The sequence below is a fragment of the Anoplopoma fimbria genome, chromosome 23 (assembly GCF_027596085.1).
Source record: "Anoplopoma fimbria isolate UVic2021 breed Golden Eagle Sablefish chromosome 23, Afim_UVic_2022, whole genome shotgun sequence".
Classification (NCBI taxonomy): Eukaryota; Metazoa; Chordata; class Actinopteri; order Perciformes; family Anoplopomatidae; genus Anoplopoma; species Anoplopoma fimbria.
Window position 1 is genome coordinate 18,992,271 of NC_072471.1, and position 13,450 is coordinate 19,005,720.

At 41.0% G+C, this 13,450-nt stretch overlaps 1 protein-coding gene across 1 annotated transcript; it reads left to right on the forward strand.

Moving 5' to 3' along the window:
* The first annotated feature begins 326 nt into the window (after positions 1-326).
* Positions 327-10,549, forward strand: dera (deoxyribose-phosphate aldolase (putative)). Its single transcript, XM_054624965.1, has 9 exons — positions 327-489; positions 2,283-2,380; positions 2,657-2,804; positions 4,616-4,711; positions 4,798-4,932; positions 5,918-6,046; positions 8,829-8,941; positions 9,584-9,733; positions 9,841-10,549. Exons 1-9 carry the CDS (start codon positions 459-461, stop codon positions 9,895-9,897), a joined length of 957 nt encoding a protein of 318 aa, XP_054480940.1. The 5' UTR covers positions 327-458; the 3' UTR covers positions 9,898-10,549.
* The last annotated feature ends 2,901 nt before the right edge of the window (positions 10,550-13,450 follow it).

Genomic DNA, 13,450 nt, shown 5'->3' on the forward strand with positions numbered 1-13,450 from the left:
TCTGTTCCTTTTCCATCGTACGATCAGGCACTAGAATGCCCTGACCGGAGTATTTGACCTTCTAAGAGAACTCATAACATTTACCGCAATGTGCACAGTGATAGTGTGATGTGAAAGCATAAACAAAATATACTGTGCTCGATATTTGTATGTGTGCATTTATACATATGAATGTAATATTTACATGACACAAGTAACAGTTGTTAACATATTTATTGAAGCTGCAATGTGTGTGGTCTATTGTACTTTGGAAAATGAAATCATCCCGGAAGTTATTATGGCGCACAGGAAACTCGATGGTAAGTGCTTTATTGCGGAGGAATTCCTCTTCCGGAACCCCGCAGCGCCATGCTGTGTGTAGACAGGAAGTGGAAGGCTGACAGGTCTCTTGGACCAACGGTGGCTTCTGCTGTTCATTTCAAAATCTGTCTGTGAATAAAAACTACCTGTCCTTCGACATGTCGGCCAGGAACCCCGGGACAAAGCTCGGTGAGTCAAACCCGGAAGCTGTGACTAAATTCTGCCCCGCGGTAAAGGAAACGTTAACGTCACTTCCTAGACACATGTGGGCATCTAACGTCATATTTTGATGTGGCTTTATAACAACTTTTTCGTTTTATCAGCACTATTTATGAAGTGACACTTGGTTCATAATTCCTAAATGAATTACATTACTATAGTAATATGTGTTTTTATTGAAAATAACAGGCAAGCGAGCTAGATGAGCTAACTTCAGCGTAGCCCTGACTTCAGTTTAATAAGTAACATTTAGGAGGTAGCTGACCTGCTGATCACTGTTACATACTCACTGTCACGTGTGACGTATCGTCATAGAGCAACGATTTTAGAAATAAATAGGTCAAAGTACTACTTTTCAACTTGTACAGTAACGTTAATGCATATTAAGGCCCCATATTGTGAAGTATTATAGTGTACAGTCAGACAGTGCAGTCTAATTGAGAGCTCATGACAGCCCAGCTCTCCCTGCTCAGCTGACCAGGTCAACCATTCTGTACTTTAGCTCTGCTCTTCTTTTCACTGGTTTAACTTCTGTTCTGAGATGTTATTACACTTTTTGTACACTTTTTCTGTTAGATGAGGGTTAAAAAAAATCACTTTCTTGGCATTTCTTCTCATTGCCTGTCAAAGACTTCCTTGTATGTAGATGCTGGTTGGGAAACTTTAAATATCAGACACGACAGCTGCCGATTATTCTCCAAATCTTGGATTTTAATTTCTGTGACAATATTACATTACATTACATTACAGTCATTTAGCAGACGCTTTTATCCAAAGCGACTTACAGGAAGTGTATTCAACATAGGTATTCAAGAGAACTACTAGTCACCAGAAGTCATAAGTGCATCTCCTTTCTTAAACAAGCATCTTAAAGCATAAACCAGAGCAAAAGTATAGTGCAGAGGCAAGTTACTACGAAAACAATAATTGCAACAGACTAATCCGAATATAATAAGTGCTACAAACTACTACGAATAGGATAAGTGCAGTAAACGAATACAAATTCAGTAAGTGCAGCGAACTGATACGAATACAATACGTGCAACAACTAATACGAGTGCAATAAGTGCTACGAGGAAGGCTCAGGGTAGTACTTCTTGAATATCATTTGTTTTGAATAGTACTTGCTTAAATGCCTCACAGAGTTGTCCTTGACTTTCCCTGAGTGTTTGTGCTTTGGGTAAAATCATTTGTCTGGACTGGGACCAGGGGGATCACAACTGAAAAGAATACAACTTCCAACAACTCCAAAGCTCTTTTATTTACACACGCTGAATCATATTTTCGTGCTTTGGGCTCAGCTAGGCTAAACACACTTTGGGGTTGTGTCTTTATTGGATGCATATGGATAAAATAAATTTCTTATTTGACCACAATAAGAAATTGTTGGGGTGCTGAGTTTTTTTTGCGCTAAACATCAGTGTTATAGGCTTCAGTATACTAATGCTAATGCAACTTGTCTTAGATGTTTAGGTTCATGTGTAAATGTCAGTTTTGCTAAGCTGAATATCATTGGAGTTACAAGCAAAATTAGCAACATAAGATTTCTGTTTTCTTTTTTTTTTTATGGATTGTGACAAACAACTGCAGGATATTTTGCTGAAAACTTTAACACAAAGTCGAAATGCAAAAAACACATAGTGTGCCCAATATTTCTGAATGAAAATTTCTTCCCAGACACTTTCACTTCAATTAATGGCCCATCATTTTTGACTGCTATCTTTTTGAAATTAATTCTTCAATTCCCTGCTCATGGGCGTCAGACCTGGAGTGGATATCCAAAGTGAGAGTGAACACACATGCCGTCCTGAAGAGAGCTCAGCACATACAAGGACAGAAGATCCCCAAGAAACAGTGGCAGGTAGAACTCCTCTTTCACCATCATCCACTGTGTGTTACACTGTATATACTGGGACATCACCAAAAAGTCTGTACTATTTTATAAGATGACGCAAATACCCATTTATCATGTTGCTGCTTGTATACATAATATAAATGTCTAGTTTTTTATTTTTCTCTATTCTGAATCACAAGCAGCATTATGGGTGGTATGTATGACTGTTGTTTTGAGCTCTGCAGATGGAGACAACTGTTTTCTCTGACGTTGGCTGCCGTGTCTGGTTTGTCTGTCCTGCAGGCCGCCTGGCTGCTGAAGGCCGCCACATGTATCGACCTGACGACTCTGGCTGGAGACGACACGCCTTCCAACGTCCACCGGCTGTGCCTGAAAGCCATCCAGCCGGTCCGACATGACCTGCTCCAGACGATGGACATGCATAACAAAGGTCTGCTGCCAGCCACATGCAGACCAGCGTTCAGGCACTTTCAGAGGATTTAGAGGGGTTGTATTAAGAATGATGATTATGGAATCCCGAGAAAGAAATCATTCAACTTATTGGTTAAAGTGGTTTGGTTCGAGAGTGATGAGGTCTGGAGCAAACAGACATAGTTAACATTTCAACATAAGGCATGGTCCAGGTCCTGTCTCAGTTCTCCTGTCTGTTGAGGAACCGGCTTTACCTCCAAGTATATGATGCTCCAAGATTCTCTAATCCTTCCTTACAGCTTCACCAATTCAGAGAACTCTTTCACAGACACTGTTGCACGAGAACTTTATAAACCACAGCTACATTTGTCCTGATACTATTATGCAAAGTACAGAGAGGAACAAATGTTTAACACATAATCACATTAACAGACAATCTGTTGTTAATTTCGTGATTATTCAATTGATTCTTTGGTCTATGACAGTGGTTCCAAACCTTGGACCCCTCAGGGGGGGCCGAGGATTTGTCTGTTCTGATGTTGTCAAAATAGGATTGACACTTGCATAACTAAAGTCATAAAAACACACTTACTGTATAATTTATACTATTAATATACTATTAAAAAAATAAAATAAAATAGAAGGCTACTTATTTAGCCAGACAGTGTTTCTGCAGTTTTAGATAAAGATCAAGCTACACTAATATTATTAATATGATACTATTTTAAAAAATAAGATTCCGGTGGTGCCTGCGTAGGATTGATTCCCACTTATTTGATCCAAACATTTTTATTATCTCCAGAGCGCTTCAGGGAAATAAGGTTGTGAACCAGTGGTCTATCAGATTTAGGAAAATTGTCCAAAATGCAGATCAAAGAACCGCAGGGACAAAACTGACACCTTTTTAAATGTCTCATTTTATTCTACCAACTTCAAAACCAAAAAGTATTCAGTCTACTATTCAATTCAATTCAATTCAGTTTATTTTGTATAGCCCAGAATCACAAATTACAAATTTGCCTCAGAGGGCTTTACAATCTGTGCACATGCGACATCCTCTGTCCTTCCCTCACATCGGCACAGGAAAAACTCCCCTAAAAAACCCCTTTAACAGGGAGAAAAAAGGAAGAAACCTATGGGAGAACGACAGAGGAGGGATCCTTCTCCCAGGATGGACAGAATGCAATAGATGTCATGTGTACAGAATGAGCAGCATAACAGAGATACAACACATTCAATGTATATGACATAAATGATTCATATAATAAGACTACTTATAATAACAGCAGCAATTATTACAGTAGAATTATAGCCATGAAAATAGGGATAGTAAATGAAAAAGTACTATGAAATGAAACAGAGGAAAGCAAATGATTGTTTTAACAATTGGTTAAATTATATTATATAAATGATTTCCATTTCAGCTTCTTTTGATTGACTAACTGATTAATCAGCTAATTGTTTGAGAAGTACATACAAAAAAAAAATACAGTTTTATTTTCATAGATTTGTACTTCACATCTCTCAGTAATATTGACATTGAACTCACCAAGTTCAGAGCTTTAGGAACATGGTTACATGAACAACAGAGGAGGCAGGCAGATCGAGTAACGAGCATTCAGCGATCGGAGAAGTTGTTAATCAAACTTATCGGAATGAGACAGGGAAGGTGAAATGTGACCTTTGACCTTCAGCAGCTCTGGAGCTTGTTGATCATGTCACACTGTCTGTTCAGAGCTGAATTCAGCCTGCAGAGGGCGCCACATACCAGTTCATCACCGTGTCTCTTCTTCCCTGCTCTGCCCAACTGTGTTGTGTGTCTCCTGTCAGGAGTTACCACAGCAGCAGTGTGTGTGTATCCGTCTCGTGTGGCCGATGCCGTCAAATCACTGAAAGCAGCCAACTCCAGCCTTCCCGTCGCCTCAGGTGAGTCACCTGAAACACAATCGCACCTGTAGGAATAACATGAATGGGGAGCTGAAGTGTGTGTGACATTATTTCCCGTCTCCCAGTGGCCACTGGTTTCCCAGCAGGCCAGACACCACTGGAGACCCGCCTGCAGGAAGTCCGCTTGGCGGTGGCTGACGGTGCCTCAGAGATCGACATCGTCATCAACAGGACGCTCGCCCTCACCGGAAAGTGGGAAGGTATGCTGAGAACAAAAATAAGTTTTACCAGCTGACATTTTTTTTACACCTTAATTAAAGCCATAAACACAGGACAGAATCTTTTGATCCGACTTAAAAATTGGATCCAGAATTTTGTTTATATGCAAAAAAAAAAAAAATGGGTCCATGTACTTTTTCGTAAGGCTTTCGACTGTATCACACGCTCCTCCTCTAGCGGATGGCAGTGCCTGTTTTTTATGGAACTGTAGATGTTCACACTTTTTGCCTTGCAGAGCATTTAGGACTCTTGTAAACGATGGTTGAAGTTAAAAGTTGAGCTTGACACTTTCTGATCATTCTTGAGCTTGAGAACAACAGTTGACGAAACAATATACACTCAAGGTCTGCTTGTTTGCTTGTTCTGGAGCTTTGGATCACATCATATGGTCTTCGTCGGCAGATGAAATAATTAAAAGAAATGGGGCCTCAAGTGGAGATAGTTTTGTCAACGACTGTTTCTGAGGTCAAGTGGATTGTCGAGGTTGGAAACAGAAAATGTTACAGTGAATCATTTTCTCTCACTCAGATATTCTTTGTTTGCAATCACATGACTACAACCACAAAAGCCCCTCAGAAAACATGAAAACTATTTCTGCTTCTTAAAAATGGTTTATGTGATTTAATAATCAAATATGGAGTAGTCCAAATTCTTTGTCCTCACTTGTAGTGTGGGACCTTGGAGATTTAAAGAACATTTACTAACCAGGACTTGAAAGTGTTTTCTGTGTTTTCTAAGCTGATCACAACGCAGCCGTACACTATAATATTTCACAATATATGGCCTTAATGTGCATCAACGTTACAGTAAAAATGAAGTTGGCATGTGAAATGTAACGCTTATAGGCTATCACAAAAGTCTTTGTTTTTTTTTACTTTTGGTCTGTGTTTCAACATACTTGCCAGTATTGTTACTGCACAGTATAGCACAGTAAGTGTCCGTCCGTCCCCGTCTCCCCCCCCACAGCCATGTATGATGAGATCCGTCAGTTCCGGGAGGCCTGTGGTGACGCTCACATGAAGACCATCCTGGCCATCGGGGAGCTGGGCACCTTCACCAACGTCTACAAGGCCAGCCTGGTCGCCATGATGGCTGGTGAGTCTTTCAGCGTGTCACAGTGTGTGATTCCTGTTCAGTCAAAGCAATAGTTTTCATTCTTTTTTTTATGAACATTTAGTGAACATTTAGGCAAATAGAGATATTCCCCTTCTTTCAGAGAGTGAGATAGTTGACGGAGATGGTTAACAGTCTGTGTGATAAGTATGATCAGTAGCTCCTGTCAGACAAATGTTTGTTGAATAATAGAACACAGCCTTCATATGTTAGGCATAATCATAACTCATTACATCTTTAGGCTTGTTTTGTTTATGTGCACAGAATGAGAATTACTTAAATGTATGTATGTGGCACTTCTCCATAGTCAGTGTATTACTACTGCAGATAAAGAAACAGACAGGAGTTTTTTTTTAGATTTTAGACCCCTCAAATAAAGGCACACCTAAAAAGAAACTGAAGCTGTTATGCTCCCTTCAAAGCATCAAGACTCCTTAGTCTGTTTGTGGGACCTTGGTGATTAAAAGAGTAAGTTGGGGATTAACCAAAGTCAAACAATAACACAAACAAACTAACCAATCGGGGAAGCGGCAGACCAGCAACTTCCATGTTCTGTGAGGTAAAATGACTGTTTTTGTCAAAGGAGTCGGGTGCCTTTTGAAGAGAACATAGATAACGGCTTCAGTTCCCCGTCAGAAAAGGCTGTCTGACAGCAAGGTTAAGAGGTGAAAAAATCCAAAATAAGCGGACACTGAAAATAATATTTCCTACTGTAGATAATACATTGACTATGGATAAGAACTATATACAACTCCACTTCAAAACAACTATACCTTAAATGAAAAAGAAACTGATGTGTCTACACAGGAGGCGTTTCAGCCGTGTTTTCTTGCTGCTAACAGAACCGATATGCTTCTATTTCAATAAATCAAGCTGTCAACACGGGCTCTTGTCTCCTGTTTTACGCATGTAATCACTACAGTGATTGTGTGTTGGGGCTCTCAGCAGCACCGCCAAAAAACAGGCGACCTACGCTCAGCATTGTGCCTGAACGCATCCCGTGTAGACACAGACGGAGGATGCTGCTCCCGCTTCACCTCCCGTGTAGGAACTGTGTAAAGATGGTATATTTTCTTATTCTCAGCTGATTGGCTGCCAGTCAGATAATAGTCTGTCTGCAGGCTGATGGATCTCTGTGGGGAAACTGAAATGTCACAAATAAACCTCTGTTAAACTGTGATAATATCAGCGTGTCGCAGAGGGACAACCCACACAGCTCACTATATGTGATTAGCTCCACCATGTCAGTCGCTCCTCCAGCGTTGCACATACTAGTGTGTCCCACCGCTGTGAAAAGGGTGTTAGCTGTTAACTAGAAGTCAGACATTGTCCTGATTTTCATTTGGCACTAAAGAGGTTTTAAAGTCTGAAGTCAGCAAAAAGCTTGTGTAATACCTGCAGCCGTCCGGCTTGTGGCGCTGCTGCTTAGCTTTTTGTTTTGCAAACCTGATAAGTGGAGCTCTCCTTCTCTCTCTCTACTCTCTCTCACACATACACACACACACACACACACACCCACGCTTAACTAGCCATCACATAATAAGCCGATTACAGAACCAAATTGTCAGGGGCTCTGATAGAGATCATTATTAAAATGCATTGCTTTTGTCGCCACACTCGCTCCTTAATCTCCCCTTGTTCCTATGAATTGCGTATGAGATTCCTGAAATTGAATGATAATTTCACCTATTAATCTCCGATGCAGGCTATTTTACTCCGCTGCTCCCTCACCAGTACCCCCCTGCCCACGCAAATGAATAGAGCTTCATTACCGCCAACCGCATTTAATAACCGTTATCCATTATCTGGTAATTAAGACTCCCCATAACGAATCTTAAGGATTATGCCAGTTTGAGGAAGAGGGGAGAGAGGCTGGAAGAAAGACCTGACTGGAAAAATACATAGAACATGTCTTTAATGAACTGGAAAATGTTCATCTTGTTCTGTTCAGTAATGAACAGTCATTATGCACCAGGGAGGCAGAAGGGATGATTTTTTTTTTAACTTTTTCTTTCCTGCAGCCCGCAGTTTGTGGGTAATCTATTATAGAGTGTCATTTCATCTTCTATTTTTATCAGGAAAGCTGATAAAACATAATTGGCTGTGAAGGAAGGGAAGAACAAATGAAGGATTTTATTGATGAGCGCTCAAGCTGCCCTCTGTTAGCCATCATCGGCAGCATATGTTCTTGTCTGGCCGGGCCAGACGGTCAGAGTAATGCCCCGTCCGTCCTCCGCCTGCACCCTCACACCAACACTGTGTGCAGGGTGCAACATTAAGCTTTTCTTTTGGCCCAGAAATCTACATGCACAGGTCTATTTTTACTTGCTTCTATAAAAAAATCTGTCTCATATATTAGCAGTTATGAGATAAAAACAAAGAACAATGTTAATTGTCAGGTTTTGTCTTTATTGAAGTCAGTGGTCGCCAAACTCAACAGTTTACAGGATAGTTGAAATGCTTTCTAGCCCTTCAGCTCTTAAACTTCATTTTTTCCCCGCCCCCCCCGAGTGTCTGATTGGTACTGAGTATGTGCAACTCTCAATGGAGAAGAGAGGGATGCGAGATGGCTCACTCCTTACGTTAGGTGAGTCGATAGATTTACTAGCCCCAGGCCATCCTTATTGTTGATCTTGTTGTATGATCCAGGTTTGAACGTGGAGCAGCAGAATAGAGAACATAGATGGAATAGAATACGATGAGTGCAACATGACGGTACATCTGCCGTGTTGAAGACTCAATGTCACCCGTTTAAACCCGACAGGCTCGGACTTCATCAAGACGTCCACAGGAAAGGAGTCTGTCAACGCCACTTACCCTGTTGCCATAGTGATGGTGAGGGCCATCCGGGACTACTTCTTGTGTACAGGCCACAAGGTACAGTACTTGTGAATATTTCCTGGTTATTGAGGAGAAGGTACGCTGCATGCAGGTCGTCTTCTTTATCTATTACTGCCATACAGTATTTAAAATAAATAGTGACAGTGTAGTTCTTATTTATTGTTTAATTTAATACAATAAACACATATTTGTCAAGTTTTCCTTTATCATAGAGAATATTGAAATATGTTGATACTTTAGACCAGCAGCCAAAGGAAAATACATATCATGTGACTATCACCACACATTATACCATCATGCTTTTTTGTGTGTATTTTTATTTGAGTTAATCATGTTAATTCAAAATGAGTTAACATTATTATTATTATTACTATTGCTTGACAAAAAACTGATTGTCAAACACCTGGCAAAACTTTGATTAAATAGTAACTGAGAAAGATTATCCTGGATAAACTTTTTTTCACCTGTTCTCAAGTCATTTTCACAGAAGAGAAAACAATTTAGATCACACTTAAAACATAGACGTGGCCTCAAATGAAAAAATATATCGGCCGCCTAAATGACATGACTTTCTTCTACGTAGCACTTTAATATTATTACACCCTTAACTTTCCCAGTGTAATCATGGTTTGAGTGAAGCGTGTCGTCCTGTTGACCGAGGTGTATGTGTCCCCTCAGGTGGGCTTTAAGCCAGCGGGGGGGATCCGGACGGCTCAGGAGTCTCTGGTGTGGCTCGCTCTGATCAAAGAGGAGCTGGGCAACGACTGGCTCAGCCCGCTCCTGTTCCGCCTGGGAGCCAGCAGCCTGTTGGCTGACATCGAGAGGCAGGTGGGGACTACACACTCACGCACGCACACACGCACACACACACAAACACACACACACACACTACTTTTCTCACCTTTTTTCCCCCCCATTTGTTCTCGTTTGTACAGATCTACCATCACGTGACCGGACAGTACGCTGACTATCACGAGCTGCCTATGGCCTGAAGCTGTGGACTTCCTGTTCTAACGACCAATCAGAACCTCAGACTCACCACACAAGCCTGTCAGTGTGAGCTACACTTATGATTAGTGCTTTGACTGAAGACTGGGACCAATGTCTGTGAGACAGAGAAAACTGCTGTTATTGCTCTGTATAATGTGCTAATGTACTAACAAAGAGACAAACAGGTGGTTAAACTTTGTCACAGTATTTGGTTACACACATAATAAACTTTATGTTTGGCCGTCGTTGTGAAGGATGTGCTGAGTTAATTTGTTTCATGGGAAGCAGGAAAAGAGATTTAGAGTTAAGGAAAATAATATTTCTCAATCTTTCCTTCAGATCCTGAAAGTCTTAATTGGAACTCTGCTGATCTTTTACAAAATAAAGTGTATATCTGGAAATAATCCTGTACTCATCACTTTTATTATAAAAACGTTAATTTTGATGTGCATGTGAATAAGGTTATACTAATGATGTTAGCCTTGAAATTTTAAAATGAAATATTGACATTTATAATACACATGATAATATCCATAGCGCCTCTTAGATCATTTTAGTCTAGTCATGGTTAAATACTCTCCAAATGGGCTTTTTGACAATTGTTAATTACCGCTACTTAAAAATATGAATTTAGAGGCTGTTTATATAAATTGACTTTCTATTGTCTATTTGCTGATATGTTCAAAGCTATCAGTCACTCCTTTAATTTGTGGATGATAATTTAAATAAATTGCGATTTCTCACAGTTATTTCCTGCTGGTGTTCAGCGTTGGTATACGAGGACTCTGAGAAGAAGGCAGCACAGACGGACGTCCTCAGAGCTACAGAGCTTCAGAGTTCCAACACATCCATGAAGCCTCTGGCTCACGCTGCCGGTGTCCCGGCGATGTGCGCTGAATCTGTTATGCAGGCTTCCTTTGCTCTTAATTTCATTAGCGGGGAAACTCGGCCAACTGAGGAGCGCTGGGGATTAATCAGGGGTTAAGTGAGTTTAAAAGATCTGATTGAACAGCTCACAAATTTGAGGCTTCATTTGAAGACAGAAAACTTTCTCTTTCCTTTTCTTCTTTAATTAAGATATCACAGGCCTTGACCTTGACTGGAACAGAGGATAAATGAGTGAATTAATTGTGGAGGGAAGGGGATGTGAGCTTTTGGGGGAAGAAAATGTGGGATTTGATGGAAAACCCAAGGGAGCAGTTTGGCTTCAGGACACTGGTGGAGGGGCTGAGAATGAGGCCATGCTGAGTTAGGAGTTGTAGGTAGTGGTTTGACAAGGTCAGAAACAGAACTTTGAATGTCTGCTGAATAAGCCTGTGCTATCTACAGTTTATGCACAACCATCCCAAAGTTTATTTTATACTGATGTCTCTTTATGACCTCCATAAGTAAACGAGACCATCAGAGAGAAGATTGTCTGTTTCTATATAGTTATTCTTAAAGCTCGTCATCGGTACCAGCGGGGCCTCCAGCAGAGACCAGTGCACCGTGGACAGACCCAGATCCAGCAGAGACCAGTGCACCGTGGACAGACCCAGATCCAGCAGAGACCAGTGCACCGTGGACAGACCCAGATCCGGCTTTGTTGCAGTCTACATCCTGTTCTCCAATTTGGATGCTCAGTCGATGTGTCCTTGGGCAAGAGTTGGAGGTATCGGTGTGGACATCTGAAGAGAAGCCTGTCATCTTATGTAATATACTACACTTTGGATAAAAGTGGACTGTAATGTAATGTAATGTCTACATCCTGTATTTGGATGTTCATCTGAAGAGAATACTTAGCACAAGTGGACGCTCTGTTCTCAAAGTGTACTCTGACCTAGTGGTCCTGGTTGAATTCATTATCTAGTGACTGCAGTACTCTGGACCTCCATGATGTCCTCTTTTGTAATCTCTCAACGTTTCTGCAGCAAGCTGCTTCTGCACGTTCTTTCTCCACAACATCAGGAGGATACGTCTGAATTAATGGAATGCGATGTATCCATGCAACTAAGATATCATATAATCAATTAAGATGGAAGCAACAAAGGGTTGCACAATGGAATGCAAGAAAAACGTGACAAAACAAAAACAGTAGTGCATTTCATGAATTTGCATCAGAAGGAAAGTAAACAGGGCTGCAGGGTGGTAAAGCTCTTAAGAAAAGATCAATCGGCGTCACAGACTTCTTGTTACTTCTATTTTTACGACTGGATCTTTTTCTAATGTCACTTTTAGTGGCAGGAATCGTAAATAGTTCATATCCCCAAACTGCACAATTTCCCTACAGCTGTGATTTATTAATTAGGACTGAAGCAGTCTAGGGCTGCACGGTGGTGTGGTGGCTAGCAGCCTTATTAGCAGGAACCAGCGCTCGATACCCGGGCTAGACGCCATGTCAGCGTGGGTTCTCTCCGGGTTCTCCGGCTTCCTCCCACAGTCTAAAGACATACAGCTTAGGTTAATTGAAGACTCTAAATTGCCCCTAGGTGTGGATGTGAGCGTGACTGGATGTCTGCCTCCTTGTGTCAGCCCTGTGATAGTCTGACAACATGTCCAGGTAAACTCTGCCTTCACCCGATGACAGCTGGGATCGGCTCCACCCCCTCTCTGCGACCCGAAACAGGATGTGAGCAAAATAGTTTTTCTCTTTGTATCCTCCTGGTGGATGAAAACTCTTCCCTCTTTGTGAGGTGTGTGATGGAGTGAGCGTCTGTAGTCTGCTCTTGATGGATTGGTCCCACTTACGTAAAGGCATGTAGATCATCTCGAATCTGGACCATCGGTCAGCACACTGCCACTTGATAAGACAGAGCAACGGAGGCTGGAACTTGATTCTGCTTGATTGATTCCCAGCCATAAAGATCCCTATCACACACACACACACACACACACACACACACACACACACACACACACACACACACACACACACACACACACACACACACACACACACACTCTCTCTCTCAGAGCTGAGAGGTAGACTGCTGTATGATCATTAGACGTATGCTTCGACCACACTAGCTGTGTGTCTACCTGTTCTGAATGACCACACTGGAAGGCAGGTGAAAAGCCGGCCATGTAAACCTCCTCCTACCTACATACTCACTGCGTCCTCTTGCATCCCTCTTAAACAAGACATTCACGGTGCAGTCGTCTCAGAATGTTTGAGACATTTCTATAGAGGTGCAAAGTATAAAATATTAATTTCTTATGAAAAAAGAAGGGTTCATTTGCACAAGCAGATACCTCCGTTAATATTTGTTTGACTAAATTATCTTTTTTTTTGTCAAATCATTAAATCAATTTGTGTTGGGTTGTTTTGATAAGAGACCTCAATTGTCTATTTATTTATGATTTATTTTCCTAAATCTTTCTTTTCTATTTTGCAAGGTAATATCAATCAAACTAGTTTTGGTTTATTCTTTTTTTTTTACAAATGAACCTTCCATATTCTGTGAATGAATACATGATTTACAAAAATTGAATATATATTATTATTATTATTTAAAATAAAGGAATAAAAGGAAACTGCCAAAGACATAACCCTCTGGTCTGTTTCTAACGACAAAA